General features: G+C 43.9%; 1 protein-coding gene across 7 annotated transcripts in view; it reads left to right on the top strand.

Annotated features, from left to right (window-relative positions):
* atp8a2 (ATPase phospholipid transporting 8A2) overlaps nucleotides 1-15,784 on the top strand; it is a 66,047-nt gene that overhangs the window by 20,805 nt on the left and 29,458 nt on the right. For all 7 annotated transcript variants that reach the window (XM_076290849.1, XM_076290850.1, XM_076290848.1 and 4 more), the window contains 16 exons: nucleotides 22-149; nucleotides 510-621; nucleotides 1,441-1,609; nucleotides 2,539-2,666; nucleotides 2,912-2,989; nucleotides 3,179-3,267; nucleotides 3,622-3,666; nucleotides 3,890-3,965; nucleotides 4,169-4,274; nucleotides 4,808-4,890; nucleotides 5,026-5,075; nucleotides 5,321-5,390; nucleotides 5,698-5,782; nucleotides 5,900-6,039; nucleotides 7,694-7,832; nucleotides 9,594-9,658. In XM_076290849.1, the coding sequence (XP_076146964.1) occupies nucleotides 22-149; nucleotides 510-621; nucleotides 1,441-1,609; nucleotides 2,539-2,666; nucleotides 2,912-2,989; nucleotides 3,179-3,267; nucleotides 3,622-3,666; nucleotides 3,890-3,965; nucleotides 4,169-4,274; nucleotides 4,808-4,890; nucleotides 5,026-5,075; nucleotides 5,321-5,390; nucleotides 5,698-5,782; nucleotides 5,900-6,039; nucleotides 7,694-7,832; nucleotides 9,594-9,658 (1,563 nt within the window). The remainder of the gene's footprint in view (nucleotides 1-21; nucleotides 150-509; nucleotides 622-1,440; nucleotides 1,610-2,538; nucleotides 2,667-2,911; nucleotides 2,990-3,178; nucleotides 3,268-3,621; nucleotides 3,667-3,889; nucleotides 3,966-4,168; nucleotides 4,275-4,807; nucleotides 4,891-5,025; nucleotides 5,076-5,320; nucleotides 5,391-5,697; nucleotides 5,783-5,899; nucleotides 6,040-7,693; nucleotides 7,833-9,593; nucleotides 9,659-15,784) is intronic.

The raw sequence follows: 15,784 nt of genomic DNA, 5'->3' as shown, positions 1-15,784 counted from the left end.
ATGTGTGTTGTTGTGCTGTAGGGGCTGTCCCTGACGGCAGCACTGCAGTCCCTGGAGGAGCTGATGTCTCTGTCGGGCCGTCTGGAGTGTGAGGGACCCAACAGGCATCTCTATGACTTCACCGGCACGCTGCGCCTGGACAACCTGAAGTACGTCTACACACTTACCATCAGTCGTGCTGTAAACACTCCGTAAACACAGCCTGGGTGAACACACATCTGTTCTGTTTTAGATTTAAAGTCATAGTTCACACTGTCAGTTCAGCCTACTGCAACATGCTGTCCATGTGGAAATACAGTGATAGCCACTAAAAACTAATATAGGTATGTTGAAGAAGATATTCTGAATAAATAGTGGAAATAATCTGCAAACCATATTAGGTTGAGATTTAGACTGTAAATATTATAACTATTATAATAAATGGTTGGTGTGATATCCTATATATAGGTCTGGCTCTGGGCTCTGTAAAGTGCGCTGAGAATATAAATATATTTTTTTTATCATTTTAGCCCAGCTCCTCTTGGTCCAGACCAGGTGTTGTTGCGTGGAGCCCAGCTCAGAAACACCCAATGGGTTGTGGGTATTGTAGTCTACACCGGGCACGACTCTAAATTAATGCAGGTGAGTCATCACTTTCACAAAAATATGAAAACTACTTAGAGGAATCAGGCCACTTGAAAGGAATGGCCCAGCACATTAGAGAGGATAGATCTGAGATAGTGAATATTTTTTCAGCATAGTAAATGTCTTCCTAATTTCATTTCATGTGTTTTTTAAAAATAGAAAAAAAAAAATCACTCTACAAATGTTGGAATGATTGGAATCCATGTCCAACACAGCTATTTTGGTGCTTTTCTTTTAGCTACATGTAGGAGTTGTTTTTGTCCGTGGCAGGTGTGTGAGCACAGAGGCTAAGCTTGCTCACGCATTTCATTGGGTGTAATTCAGAGGGAGTGCAGGTGTCGTGGTATAGTGGTTGTCTTACGCGCGCCACCTCCGTGCTCTGGGTCGGGCCAGTGACCCCGCAGGGGCAGAATTACTCTCCCTAAAACAACTCATTACTCAGTTCTCTCTCCTGCTCTCTTGGGAGGAAGTAGTGCACTTAAGAATGCACTTGCAGTGAAGTGCTGGTCTGGGTCAATGTTTTGTTAAGAAAGGTTCTCAGAATGGGCTCGATTTTATTAAGAAATTAATTGATTGCAGTTTAGACACCAATAAGACATGCGTGTTTGATTTTCTAGTATGTTTTGGTTCAGGCATGGCTGGAGTTGGTCAAATGATATGTGCAATTTCTATCATAGAGCTCTAGTCATTTATATCCTATTAATTCCTGGATTTGAAAAACAAAAGCTCCTTATCAGTCTAACAGTTTAATATTTCTTACGAGAGAAGCCTCTTAGGCCATTAGTGACCTCTTCCTCCTCTCGCTCTCTGTTGTAGAACTCGACCAAGGCGCCCCTGAAGCGCTCCAACGTGGAGCGGGTGACCAACATGCAGATCCTCGTGCTCTTCTGCATCCTTTTGGTCATGGCCATCATCAGCTCGGTCGGCGCCGCCATCTGGAACAAGCAGCACACCGAGGAGGCCTGCTGGTACCTCTCCCGCGCAGGTGCGCCACGCCACACCACACCACGCCACACCACGCCACGCCACACCACACCACACCACACCACGCCACACCACGCCACACCACGCCACACCACACCACGCCACGCCACACCACGCCACACCACACCACGCCACACCACGCCACACCACACCACACCCAACGTGGCAGGGCCTCTTTGAAGGGGCTCTGTGTAGTAGTCTGTGTCGTCTTGAATGAACCGTTATGTCTGAGACTGCACCCTTCCACTGACTTGGCTGCATTTTATCAGGAGAAATGAAGGGAGTGGTGTAATTTTATTAGTGGTTGAGGTCAAATAACAGCAGCCTTGCACCAAAATCACGGACTGTACCTTTATCATATGGTAGCACTTAAATATAGTTTATGTAACCTTTACTGCAAACTGGTAGTGTATGGTAGTGCTTACAGAGTGGACGCTTATCTCTTCTTAGTAACTTCTGTGCTTTGTAACACATAACAGTTGGCTACTTATACAGCAACTGTATTTACATAATGATGAGACATTGTGACAGTTGACAGTACAAAATGATTGTGCTGATGGTTGCCTCCTCTGCTCTTCTGCTAATGGCCCAGGCTATTTCATTTCCCTGAATGGTAGACACAGACATAACTAGTTTATGTACTGTATGTAATTGATCCGACATTTGTAAGACGTTCTTTCAGCTCTTGGTCATTTATTTGTCTCTGCTTGCCTGAGCATTGCTCAATTCCTTGAGAAAAATATAAAACAAATCCTTTCTAAAGCAGTGGTTGGCAAAAAGGAAAAGTGCTAGTAATGTTTGTCTCTATATGCTGGACTGATGATGTTATTTTTACCTCCTCTGTTGTCGCACATGTGTGTGTGTGTGTGTGTGTGTGTGTGTGGGTGTGGGTGTGGGTGTGTGTGTGTGTGTGTGTGCGCGCGCTTGTAGGTGACATATCATACAACTTCTGGTACAACCTCCTGACCTTCATCATCCTTTACAACAACCTGATTCCCATCAGTCTTCTGGTCACTCTCGAGGTGGTCAAGTTCACACAGGCGCTCTTCATCAACTGGGTTAGTCTCTCTTTGTGTTTTGTATGTGTGTGTGTGTGTGTGTGTGTGTGTGTGTATGGTGAAGTATAAAGTATAATGATGTATATTTATTTATGTGTGAGCAGTGTGTTAGTGTTACTGTAAGAGAATAAGAGCAAAATTGACAGAGAGAATGTGTGTAAATTCCTTTTAGAAAACGTGTGATTATATTATTATATGCGTGTTCCATGCATGTTTGTGTGTTTATTTGTTTGTGTCTTTCTTAGGATGTTGAGATGTATTACGCAGAAACAGACACCCCGGCTATGGCTCGAACGTCCAATCTGAATGAAGAACTCGGACAGGTAAAGAAGTTGTCAAGCGTACCACACCTGTTCTCATTACTCTCTTAAGGAAGGTCAAAATACAGATACCTCAGTGCACTGCAGCAAGATAACCTTTTCTGTGTCTTTCTTTCTCTCTCTCTTGCTCTCTTTCTTCCTTTCTCTCTATCTCTCTCTTTCTCTTCCTCTCCTATCTGTATTTCTCTACAGGTGAAGTATCTCTTCTCAGATAAGACAGGAACGCTCACCTGTAATGTCATGCACTTCAAGAAGTGCACCATTGCTGGCATCACATATGGGTAGGTATTTGCGTGTGCATTTATGAGGATTTGTGTGTGTGTGTGTGTGTGTGTGTGTGTGTGTGTGTGTGTGTGTGTGTGTGTGTGTGTGTCTTTGGTTTCATTTTATAAACTACTATGTACAGCAGCTATAACTTTATAAGCGCTGCATAGCACAGTTGTTCCAATAAGCAGTAAGACTTGCACCAAAAGACACAGCAGTGGCTCAGTATAGATACCAGTTCCATAATGGCCAACAACACTCTTTGTTTATTAGATGTTGCTGTGTGCCTTGCATAACATTTTGTTAAATCATATGTGTCATCTTCTATCTGTTACTTGTGTGGGTTTTTAACTTTGCCTATTTGGCTGCAGGCATTTTCCGGACTTGGAATGTGATCGATCTATGGAGGACTTCAGGTTAGAATTAATCAATTCTCCCTCTTTTTATATGCTAATTACAGAATATATGAAATTATTTACATACTAATGATGGAATATATAGTTCTTTATTTACATCTTAAGCACTTTTTTCTCTCATGTCTCATTTTCTGTGTCTGTCTCTACTTTTTTCTCTTTTTTCCTCCCTCGCTATTTCTTTACTTCTTCCGTCCCTCTCTTCATCCATCTCTTCCTCCTCTAGTCATCTGCCCTCCAGCAGTAATAACTCCACGGAGTTTGATGACCCCACTCTGATTCAGAACATCGATAAGAACCACGTAGGTGTCCCTCCCACCAGCTACAGTGTTTAATGTCCCGCCTCAATATGACGGGACCCTTCTCTTCTCCTATTTCAGACCATCCTGTTACCATGAAGAAACGTTTTATCATTCATTTTCTTCTCTGTCTTTCCCTGCTTACCTGTGTGTGTGTGTGTGTGTGTGTGTGTGTGTGTGTGTGTGTGTGTGTGTGCCCTCTCCAGCCGACATCTCCACAGATCTGCGAGTTCTTGACCATGATGGCTGTGTGTCACACCGTGGTTCCTGAGCGGGAGGGAAACCAGATCATCTACCAGGCATCCTCACCAGGTCAGATATCCTATCAAACGCCCCAGCCCCAAACAGACACCCAATCACCAGCCTCCAACCCCAAATAGACACCCAATCACCAGCATCAGATCGCAAACAGACACCGAGCTACCAGCACAGGGCCCCAAATAAGCATCCAAACAGCAGGCGACACAAGAGAATTCCATTTACACTTACCGAGTCCAATGACCCAATCCTGAGTTACCTGAGGTAAAGCATGCTTTAGTGAAAGTGGAAAAGAGTGCCCTCACATGGCCATTCTGTGTTACTACACTTACCCTGGTGTTAGGAGATACTGCAAGTGGAGATATATCTACTCAAGGATCAGATCTCAAGGATTAGATATAGTACTTGAATACTTACATTAGAGGACATGTAGGATTTATGAGTTTATATTATGCTTATATGGACCAATTATGCCATCAACAATTATAAATAAATGTATGTTTTTGTGTGTGAAGCATGGAAATGGTGTGTGTGTGTGTGTGTGTGTGTGTGTTGCACGTTGCTAATGTGTGTGTTGTATTCTGTAGATGAGGGAGCTCTGGTCAAAGGAGCCAAAGGCCTGGGCTTTGTCTTCACTGCTAGGACCCCAGACTCTGTCATCATTGAAGCGGTCAGTGTCTGCATTATGGCTTTGCTTAGTATGTGTGTGTATGGGTTTACTATTTTCTGTTCTTTCTCATTCATGTGGGTCAATTTGTGTGTGTGTGTGTTTGTGTGTGTGTGTGTGTGTGTGTGTGTGTTTCAGAGGGGGAAAGAGAAGAGCTTTGAGCTCCTGAATGTGTTAGAGTTTTCAAGGTAAACATTTTCTCTACTGCTTTTACCACTAACAGTTCTCACAGATTTGTTGCAGACCCATAAGACATATGTATACTATACACACAAGGCACATGTTTGCTGCTGATTTAAACCAGTTTGATCAACCAGACAGTACCTGACCAGAACAACCCAGGTCTGATGTATGCCACATCTGAGCTGTAGCTGTTCGAGTCGTAGTTTGTATCTGAGCATGCTCAGTGATGCGCATGGCCTCTCTGTTGCAGTAACCGCAAGCGCATGTCAGTGGTGGTGAGGACTTCCAATGGGAAGCTACGGCTCTACTGCAAGGGAGCAGTAAGTCTCTCTCTCTCTCTCTCTCTCTCTCTCTCTCTCTCTCTCCACACACACTAGTACCCAAATTAACATTTCAACATGGACTGTAACTTTGTCCTCTGAGAAGAATCACAATGACACGGCAAGTGCCTTCCATGCTATGCTGCATTCCGATGCTGTCACGCTGCATACTGATGATGTCACGGTGTATATTGATGGTGTCATGTTTTCTCCTCCATCCCTGTCTCTTTTCTCCTCCTTTTCTTCTCTTATTTCTTGCTCTCTCTCTCTCTCTCTCTCTCTCTTTCTCTCTCACTCTTTCTCTCAGGACAATGTGATCTTTGAGCGCCTAGCTGAGGTGTCCCAGTACAAAGAGCAGACTGTGGCTCATCTGGAGCAGTTTGCCACTGAGGGTGAGCCGTCTCCTCTCCTCTCCTCTCCTCTCCTCTCCTCTCTCCCTTCTTCACATGCTTTACCTCCGTTCCCCCCTCTCATCAATCCCTCTCTTCTCTGCCTGGCTGCTCTGGCAGGTCTGCGGACGCTCTGCTTCGCCTTTGTGGACCTGGAGGAGGCGGCGTACCAGGAGTGGCTGAAGGAGTACACCCGGATCAGCACCGTGCTCAAGGACCGGGCCCAGAAGCTCGAGGAGTGCTACGAGCTCCTGGAGAAGGTGCGAGGAGAAACAAGCCAGCAAACAAACAACAAGCAACAAACCAACATTAGCCTGTGTTTTGCATTAAACAAGCACCATTATTGCTCAGGGTTTTCCCAAAAAAGAAGAAAAGTCCATGGCACTCTTAATAAAAAAAAGCTTTTTATATTGCGTGGTTATATAATCAAACCAGGTGGAAAAACTGGTCCACGTTTGGTGCAACAGAGGTGAGTCTTTGGTGTGCTATGAACTCCTGGAGACTGTGGGTGGAGAGACCATCAAACACCAGTCTGTGCTTTCCAGTTCACATCTACCAATAATGACTGCTGGCTATTACATTAGCGAGTGCAGTAGAGCTCTTTTGATGTCTTCATATGCATATGTTAGGAAGCCCATACAACTGCTGAGCATATCCTGTCTTCACTGGAACTGTTGGAAAATACCTCACTCTATTCTATTCTGTCATGATAACATTATCATTTATTAATGCATAACTAGCACCTAAATGGAGTTGGACAAATCGTGTCTTCTTGACAGGAACTGCCAGATAGTCTAATACTCTAGCATACGCTCTTTTTATCGTCTATCTGTCACCCTCCTCAGTGATATCCTCTCATGGGCTCTTAATCAGGTTTCACAGGGGATTAGGTTTGTGTACGGCCAGTGATGTGACATCAGGGCTGGAACACATGATGCGGTGGGGGCAGAGGGATGGGGCAGGAAACAGTTGCAGAGTTGATTGTTTGTGTAGTCATTTTTTCTTGAGAGTTTATATACTTGTCTAATCCTAGCGGAAGTATTTTATTTTTACACACAGTCACTTCTCCTAAGGGCAAGATAATGTCACCATGCCATGGGTCTGTGTGTGTTCGTGCATGCACACTTGTACGTGTGTGTGTGTGTGAGTGTGTTTGCTTGCTTGCTTATGTGAGAAAGTGTGTGTGTGTTGTGTCGGTGTACTTACATGGGCAAGTATGCCAGTGTGTTGGCCAGCAGGTGGCAGTGTGAGGTTGCATTTGGGTGCAGAATGATGACCTCACAGACATGCTGCCCTCTGATTCAATGAAGCATCAGGAGAAAGGGAGGGAGGAGAAAGGCATCAGGCTTGAGCAAACTACAATGGCCTCTCTGGCATGCACACACACACACACATGGATAACCAGCCTGATGGTTGAAAGTTGCATGTGAAGGTGGAGATTGTTAGCATGTGTGAGTGTGTGTGTGGGAGCATGTAGATGTGTTTTTTTATGCATGCATGTGTCCCTGCTGGTGTGTGTGTGGGTGTGTGTGTGTGCCGGTGCTTAAGGGCTTGGGTCCAGATGAGTAGCATTGGGGAGGCAGACTGTAGACCATGGGGATAATTACCTGCACCAGCCTGCCAAGAGCCCAATAAAACCCCATAGTCAACAACACCACAGTGTTACCTACAGAGAGAGAGCGAGGGAGGAAGAGAGTGATAGAATGAGGGAGAGAGAGAGAGAGAAGGAGAAAGGGAGCGGGAGAGAGATGGGAGTATTTAGCCAAAGTTTATGACTGTGGTATGATTGTTGTGTGTAATGTGGAGCACATGTGAATACTGTACTTTCTGACTCAAATTGAACCTCATTTTTGTGCTCTTTCGCTCTCTCTTTCTTTCTGTCTCTCTCGCTCTCTCGCTCTCTTTCTCTCTCAGAACCTGCAGTTGCTGGGGGCTACAGCCATAGAGGACCGGCTGCAGGCGGGGGTCCCTGAGACCATTGCTACACTGATGAAGGCCGAAATCAAGATCTGGGTCCTGACCGGAGACAAACAGGAAACCGCCATCAATATCGGTGAGAGAGGGGGAGAGAGAGTGAAAGAGAGATAGACTGGAAACACAGACATACAGTAAGAGAGAAAGGAGAAAAATACACTGCTGTAATTTTATTTTTCTCAGTGTATTACCCTGAAGTTCTTAACAATAGGTTTTGTAATACTGTATCCAAAGACTCCAAAGCTAATCAAATTTAATTTAATTGGAATGCCGGAGGGTATTAATATAACATTGCTTTGTCTTAAAAACAGAAGACAAAGGACCAGTCACCAGTTAAAACCCAGAGATAGAGAGACAGAGAGAGAGAGAGAGAAATGGAAGTAAAAGGTGTTAAATAAAGGGATACAAGCACACAAAGAGAGAGAGCAGACAAGTCGGGCAGACTGAGGTCTGAGGTAGGAGCAGAGAGGAACGAAAGAGAGGAGACACGGAGGGAGAGAAGGAGAGGAGAGAAGGAGAGGAGACACGGAGGGAGAGAAGGAGAGGAGAGAAGGAGAGGAGAGAAGGAGAGGAGACACGGAGGGAGAGAGGAAGCAGAAGAGGTGGGAGTGAAAATTGGGACAGATAGTGGAGGAAGATAGGCAGGGAGGAAGGGAGAGACGAGAGAGACAGAGAGAGATAGTGAAGAAGTGAAGGAGAGACAGAGAGAAAGAGGGAATAGAGAGAGAGAGAGAGGGACAATGAAAGACAGAGTGTATTCCATGCAAGAGTGAGATAACTAGAGAGGGGGGTGGGGGAGGGAAAGAGGAAAGAAAGAGAAAGAGAAGAGAGAGAGAAGACCATAGTAAAGGAATATGTTGAGAAAAACAGAATGTAACACTGAGTGAGAGAGAGAGAGAGAGAGAGAAAGAGAGGGAAAGAGGGAGATAATAGCCAGACTGATAGCACTGTCAAGAGAGACACTGTTCTCATTAGCATCAGCAGAGATAAGTTTACAGACTGCACACGTCATTCTCCACAGAAACACACTCACACACACACACACACTCACACACACACACACACACACACACACACACACTAACACACACACATACACACTAGCTGGGACACTTCAGTCAGACACACTTTAATGTACACTAATGATGTCTTCCTCACTACTTAAGCTTTCTATACCTCTTTTAGTTTCCCAGCTATAACTCCACAGAAGTAGCATTTCAGCTTTTTAAAACGAAGCCCAATTGCTACTGGCGAGTAATCATGTTTAAAGACCATGCATTTGCGAACACAAGTTAAGCTAATCCTTCTGTCAAATCGTCAGATCATAGAAAGAGACATAATGAAGACACTGATCAGAACGCCCTCCCGCCACCTGTAACAATTACAGACGTGCAGGCATAAAAGAGCAACTATTGCGCCATGTTTATAGAAAGGACTTTAGGAAGACAGACAGACAGGCGGGCGGGTGGGCAGACGGACAGTGAGAGGAGATCACAGGTTCAATAGCTGCCTGCTCCAGTCTACAAAGAGGAGAGAGGGATTACTTAGAGAATGACAGATCCTCCGGGATATGCAAACAAAGGGCTAGTCTCCATACAGTACGTGTGGGAAGGGTGTGTCAGCATAGGTGTGTGTGTGTGTGTGTGTGTGTGTGCATGTGTAACTTTGTGTGCATATGTTTTTGTGTTTCTGTGTGTATTATGCCCCTAGCGTTTGTTTTCATAGAGAGGCTTTTAGTTGTGTGGAAGTGTAGATATGACTGCTGTGTGTGTGGGTGTGTGTGTGTGTCTGTGTGTGTGTGTGTGTGTGTGTGTGTACAGTAATTATCTGTGTTTCTTAGGTTACTCCTGTCGCCTGGTGACCCATGGTATGTCCCTGATCATCGTCAACGAAGATTCACTGGATGTGAGTGTATTATCCATCTCTTTCTCTTTGTGTGTGTGTGTGTGTAGAGGGTAAGAGCATAACTATGGGAAGAGCAGTAGGGGGTGGGTGTAACTGTCTCCATAGGAGGTTATGGATAATTAGGGTGTCTGGTGTCATCGCTGAGAACAAGATGAAAGGGACACACAAACACACACACACATACACACACACACACACACCACACACACACACACACACACACACATAATTTTTCCCTCTTCAGTTTCTTTCTCACACATTTTCTCAGTCTCTCTTTCTCTCACATGTATGTACACACACACACACACACACACACACACACACAGTACTGGTTATTCATCTACTCTGACTTTCCATCATACTAACACCCACAGCCCAATATAGCTTATTTATATACAGTAGTGTGTGTGTGTGTGTGCGCGCACGCACGCGCGTTTTCCTTGTAAGTGATTTCATTGCTGTCTTGTGAGCATACGTGCCCTACACAAAGTGTGCATACACACACACACACACACACACAAACACACTGAAACAGGCACACATTCCTTATTCCTTTCCAAATGCACTGAATGAGTTTCATTAGTCTTGGGAACAGATCGTTCAGTAAGAGATTGTCCAATAAGGCAATTCCATAGATTTGCTGCTCCAATTCTGTGTGCGTGTGTGTGTGTGTGTGTGTGTGTGTGTGTGTGATCTGCATGTGTGTGTTCATGGTAAAGCGTCCTTTGAGCAGTGCGACTATATACAGAACACTATATGTAATAGCTTTCAGTGTCATGGTCTATGGAGCGCAGAGTGTAGGCTGAATGTATATTTTGTGCATGGTGGCTGCTGGAGGTTTGATCTGTGTTTATGAATTGTAAACATCACATAAGTCACTGAATGGTGACTTGTCAACTCTGTATAATGCAATGTAATTCCATGCTATATAATTCCATCATTCTCCGTTGGTAAGATCAAGAGCTGTATATTTTAGAATATAGACAGGTCTTTGAAGTGTGCTAGTTTGTGGGTTGCCATGTGTTTAGGTTGGCCTGTCTCAGGGAGGAGACTGCTGAGGGATACCCGTGAGTGTTTCCAGCAGAAAGATAGTTTCCCATCTGAGCCATATGTAACCTTGAATACCCCCAACATTAGGTCAGCTTCCTTAAGACTTTGCAACAGCTGCATATGTGTGTTTGAGAGGGAGGGATAGAGAGAGAGAGAGAGAGTGTGTGTGTGTGTGTGTGTGTGTAAGAGAGAGAGATGGGAGAGTAGCAGAGAAAGACAGTTGTGCAGATATATCACTAGCCAATCCTAAAGTCTCTTGCCGCACCCAGCCTTTCTTGCATCGCTCTCTCTCTCTCTCTTTCTCTCTGTCTCTCTCTCTGTCTCTGTCTCTGTCTCTGTCCTCACTCTCAAACTGCTCCCATGTCAACAGCTGCCAAATTTACAGGAACAAATAGCACATGTGAGGTGTGTGTGTGTGTGTATGTGGTAGAGTGAGGGAGACTGCAGGGTGACTACTGACTGGTAATGTGAGCTCCTTTTGGTGCTTCATCTCGTCAAAACAAATTCTGGCAGCAAAGCCTCCTGGGTAAACATGGCGGACTGCGACTTACTGTGATGGCCTCCATCTGTCACTCTGCTGTCTGCTGCACACACACACACACACACACTCTCTCTCTCTCTCTTTCTCTCTCTTTCTCTCTCTTTCTCTCTTTCACACACACACACACACACACACACTAGCACATTCTTTGTCTTTTTAGCTTCTCTCGCTCAGGCCCAGCTGCACACACATACACACACGCACACACACACACACACACACACACATACACACATGCACACACATATTAGTATATCTGTTGTGATCTGACTGATAGACTAACAGCATACACAGTCACACAAATATGCACACACTCACTTGCTTACTCACCACACACACACACACACACACACTGAAATGGTGTGCTGTGAGGACACTGATGTGAATGGTAGAGTGAGTTCTGTATTTCAGCCATCTGTGGCCAGTTCTGCTATCAGAGCTGTCAGACTGCCAACATTACAAACCTTATGCAAACACACTCACTGTGTTCCTCATTAATCATCTCTCTCTCTCTCTCTCTCTCTCTGTATCTATCTATTTATCTATCTCTCTCTCTATCTCTCTATCTCTATCGCTCTCTATCTCTTTCTCTCTCTCAGTCACACAAACACATACACATAAACAACCCCCTCCCACTGTCACTCACTCACTCACTCACTCATTCATTCACACATTCACATACACACGCACACACATGCACACACACACACACACACACACGCACGCGCGCACACACACACACACACACACACACACACACAGACAAACACACACACACACACACACACACACACACACACACACACACACACTCACACACACACACACACATTGTCTCTCTTACATTCTTTTTACCTGTCTGTCTGTATTTTGTGTCTATTGTGCTTGCATTAGTGACTGGTATGTGCATCAGTTTATACGATGCCAGTTTGTCCAGATGTGCTGTGTTTGGATTAAATATTGTTTTAAAACCCAGTGGAAAGACGAAATGAGGATACTCAGTATGAGATAGGACTGCAAAACTCAAATATGGCAAAAATCATCATCACAATGATTTTTTTCAATATTGAGATCACGGTTATTAAACACGATTACTCAGTGATTTTGGAACTATCATCCATTTTCAAAATGTACATTTTTTACATTTTTAAAATGGATTTTAAATATAATCCAACAGAAAAAAATACATGCAAAAAGATAATAATGCACACAACAACTCAAGACAATAAGAGCACATTGTTCTGAAATTGAATGTAGCACAATAATTATTATATTTCGATTATGTTGTTTTCATAATCGTTGGAAGTCATAATCACGATTAATCGATTAATTTGATTTATTGCACAGCCTTGATATGAGAATACATTATGTACATGGATGTGTGTGTGCACTTCGCGATATACCCCAAGATCCAGAGATTGTCGCAAAAGTTTGTGGCAAAATTGGTGTAAATAACATGTGCCTAATATTGCAACAATGTTGTTGCAACAGTTGCAAAAGCTTGTTGTAGCATTATCGCAAAATTTTGTCGCCACATATTTGTACAAATGTTGTCACAACATTGTCGCAAAATTGTTGTAAAAGTTTGTAGCAGCATTCATATAGTCTTATAAAAGCGGTGTGTCTCCTTCATAGTCATCCATTGTAGTTAACTTCAAAGCAGCTTTCCTCAGATGTTGTAATTAATAATAAAATGGATAGTTTTGCCGTAATACTGTTGTGAAAGTTTGTCTCAGTGTTTGTCAGTCACTGCATTACCGAAATATTCTGACAGAAGTTTGCCATAACATTGGTGTAAAAAAGAATGCTTGCCATAACATTGGTGTGAAAGAATACTTTTCAATTATCAACAGTCTCCCTCTCACAGTATCTGTCTCGTTGTTTCTCTCCCACTGTGTGTGTGTGTGTGACTCTCACCATGTCTGCCATAGAAGGCCATTGCTCTTTGAAGATGTTGAAAATGTTATGCACCCAAATGAATTAGCATGCTAATTGCATGGAATTTAATGTGTCCATTCATTATTATGGACCCATATCCACCGATGGCAGCACGATGATGATGATGAGGATGGGGCTAATGATATAAGGAAATAAAAATGCCAATCATATTCATTTGATTTCTGGCATTTTATCTGGGATGAACAATGAACATTCTTTGTGTGTGTGTGTGTGTGTGTGTGTGTGTCTGCCTGCCTCTGGGTGTGTGTGAGAGACGCTTATGTGATGTGAGACATATCCCTGTTATCTAGTTGTGTTAGTGTGACTGTGTGTTTCAAAGGGTAGATGGGCATGCTGTGCGTGCGAGTGTATGTATGTGTGAGGGTGTTTCAAAGAGTGTGTATAAGGTTATCACTGTAACCTAGCTTGATTTATGTCTGTCTGTGTGTGTGTGTGTGTGTGTGTGTGTGTAAGGTTATCACTGTAAAATGGCCTCGTTTGTGTGGAGGTGACACCATTGTAATTCTACACCCATAGAGAATTGAAAGATGAACTATGATATATCACTGCAGTTGGTCTTTTCTCTTCATGTATGAGTGTGTGTGTGTGTGTGTGTGAGTGTGGGTGTGTGTGTGGGTGGGTGTGAGAGAGAGAGAGAGAGGAAGAGTGGTATTCAGTGTGTTTGATAAAGAGATATGTGTGTTTCTATGTACAGAGTGAAATGTGTGTGTGTGTGTGTGTGTGTGTGTGTTGTGGTAAGGGTATTAACTCTCTGTGAACGGGAGAATGCGACCTGTGATATGTCACACCAGCTCCGACTCTCCTCTCTAAATATAAACCCGATAAGATTCCATTCAGAAGGACCTAAGAACACACAACAAAAAAGTGTGTGTGTCTGTGTGTGTGTCTAAAAGAGAGAAGGGGCGGGTGCAGAATGTGCACTCTATGTGAATAAAGATTTCAGAGGGTTCCCAGCTCAAATGCATTAAAAACAACATTTAGTTTGGAACACTGAACATGCCACTGATGTCTGTCATTTGGTGACAATGAAATATGTGTAAATGCTTTGGATTTGATCTATTTTGGGCATAGAAATGCTCGTGTGTGTGTGTGTGTGTGTGATTGTGTGTAGGGGGATTGTAGTGTACGTGTATAAGCAGCAGATAACAGATATTTACCAGCATGGTTAATCTCCTGAGTGTTATTTGTGAACTCCCATAAAAAGGTGACAGACGAGGCTCCATTAATCATGCTGAAGTAGAGGTGCTGATCTGGGACCTGTGGACTCAGGCTGCTTAAGTCCACAGTCTGGAAGCTTACAGCACAGCTGCTGTTCAGGAGAAATATACCAGACAGAAGCAGAGGTCGGACTGGGTCAGTACCAGAACTGGGCCACGTTTGGGCCAAATGTGAGCCTGAGTTGCTCCTACTTGGTCTTGATCATTAGACACCCTAACTAGACAATTAGGCATAGTTTGGTTTCCATCCAACTTTTTAATGGGAAGTTTTGACCATTCAGAGGGGAAATCCAAACAGGGAACTGCTCAGAATTCCCATAACATTTTCTAAGTTGAATAAACATGACTATATACTATGACTAGAGTATGTTTCTCCACGCCTTGGTCCAGGACTACTTATTTAAGTTTTTCAAATGTGTCAGTGTTTTAGTGTAGGAGTGTAACTAAGTCTGTGAGCAAAGGTTCAGGGCTTGTTAAAATACTCATTATTTTTTGTTAATTTCTTTTATCTCTAGCTTGAGAAGTTGTGTTTTACCACAACAGACCCCATGTGGTTGTTAGTAAAAGCTGTAGTGGACTTTGTAGTGCTTGATGGATCTGGAGCATCCAGCTGAGGTGCTGATAGGCTGCTATCTGTGCTGAGTAGCGTGTCTGTGTGTGTGTGTGTGTGTGTGCGTGGGGGTTGACTTGGGGCTGATTGAGGGTGATTAGCATCTCTTTGTTAGGTCTTTGGGCTGTTTGCTGTGACGTGATCTAAACTACAGGGATGTGCTATTTAAACAGGCACAGACACACTCACTAATTACATCCTTACCACACACACACACACAAACACTCACACACAAACACTCACACACACACTTCTTCTTCTTTCTGGTCCAAAACAAAAGTATTTGGAAGATGTGTTCCACACACCCTCTGCACTTTCTGAAAGCTCTAACCTAATTCCACTGCAGACAGCACACACTGGGCCTCTTGCATTAACCAGGGTCAGGCGTTGTGGCTGAGGGGCAGACTTTGTGACCACGACTGCGGGTGTCGCTTAGCCACAGTGATTTGAGTGTGTGTGTGTGTGTGTGTGTGTGTATGTGTGTGTGAGAGAGAGAGAGAGAAAGAGAGAGAGAGACAGAGAGAGAGAAAGAGAGAGAGCAGGGTGTCTGGGGAAGCAGAGGCCACAGTAGATGCTGATGATAGGCCCTGGTGGATGGACAGTGTTCGAGACACCTCCCTTTTAATCCTACCAGGAGCTGTTCTGGAACTGCTGCTGTCAATTCTCTCTCACACACACTCACTTTCTCCCTCATGACCACAAACACACACACACACACACACACACACACACACACACACACACACACA

Source organism: Alosa pseudoharengus, unplaced genomic scaffold, assembly GCF_046254945.1.
Source record: "Alosa pseudoharengus isolate Yale_2024_CS ecotype anadromous, Long Island Sound unplaced genomic scaffold, YU_APseudo_1.1 YU_APseudo_1.1_scf_18, whole genome shotgun sequence".
NCBI classification, from domain to species: domain Eukaryota; kingdom Metazoa; phylum Chordata; class Actinopteri; order Clupeiformes; family Clupeidae; genus Alosa; species Alosa pseudoharengus.
Note: the sequence above shows the minus strand (reverse complement) of the source record. Positions and strands in the feature narration are given on the sequence as shown.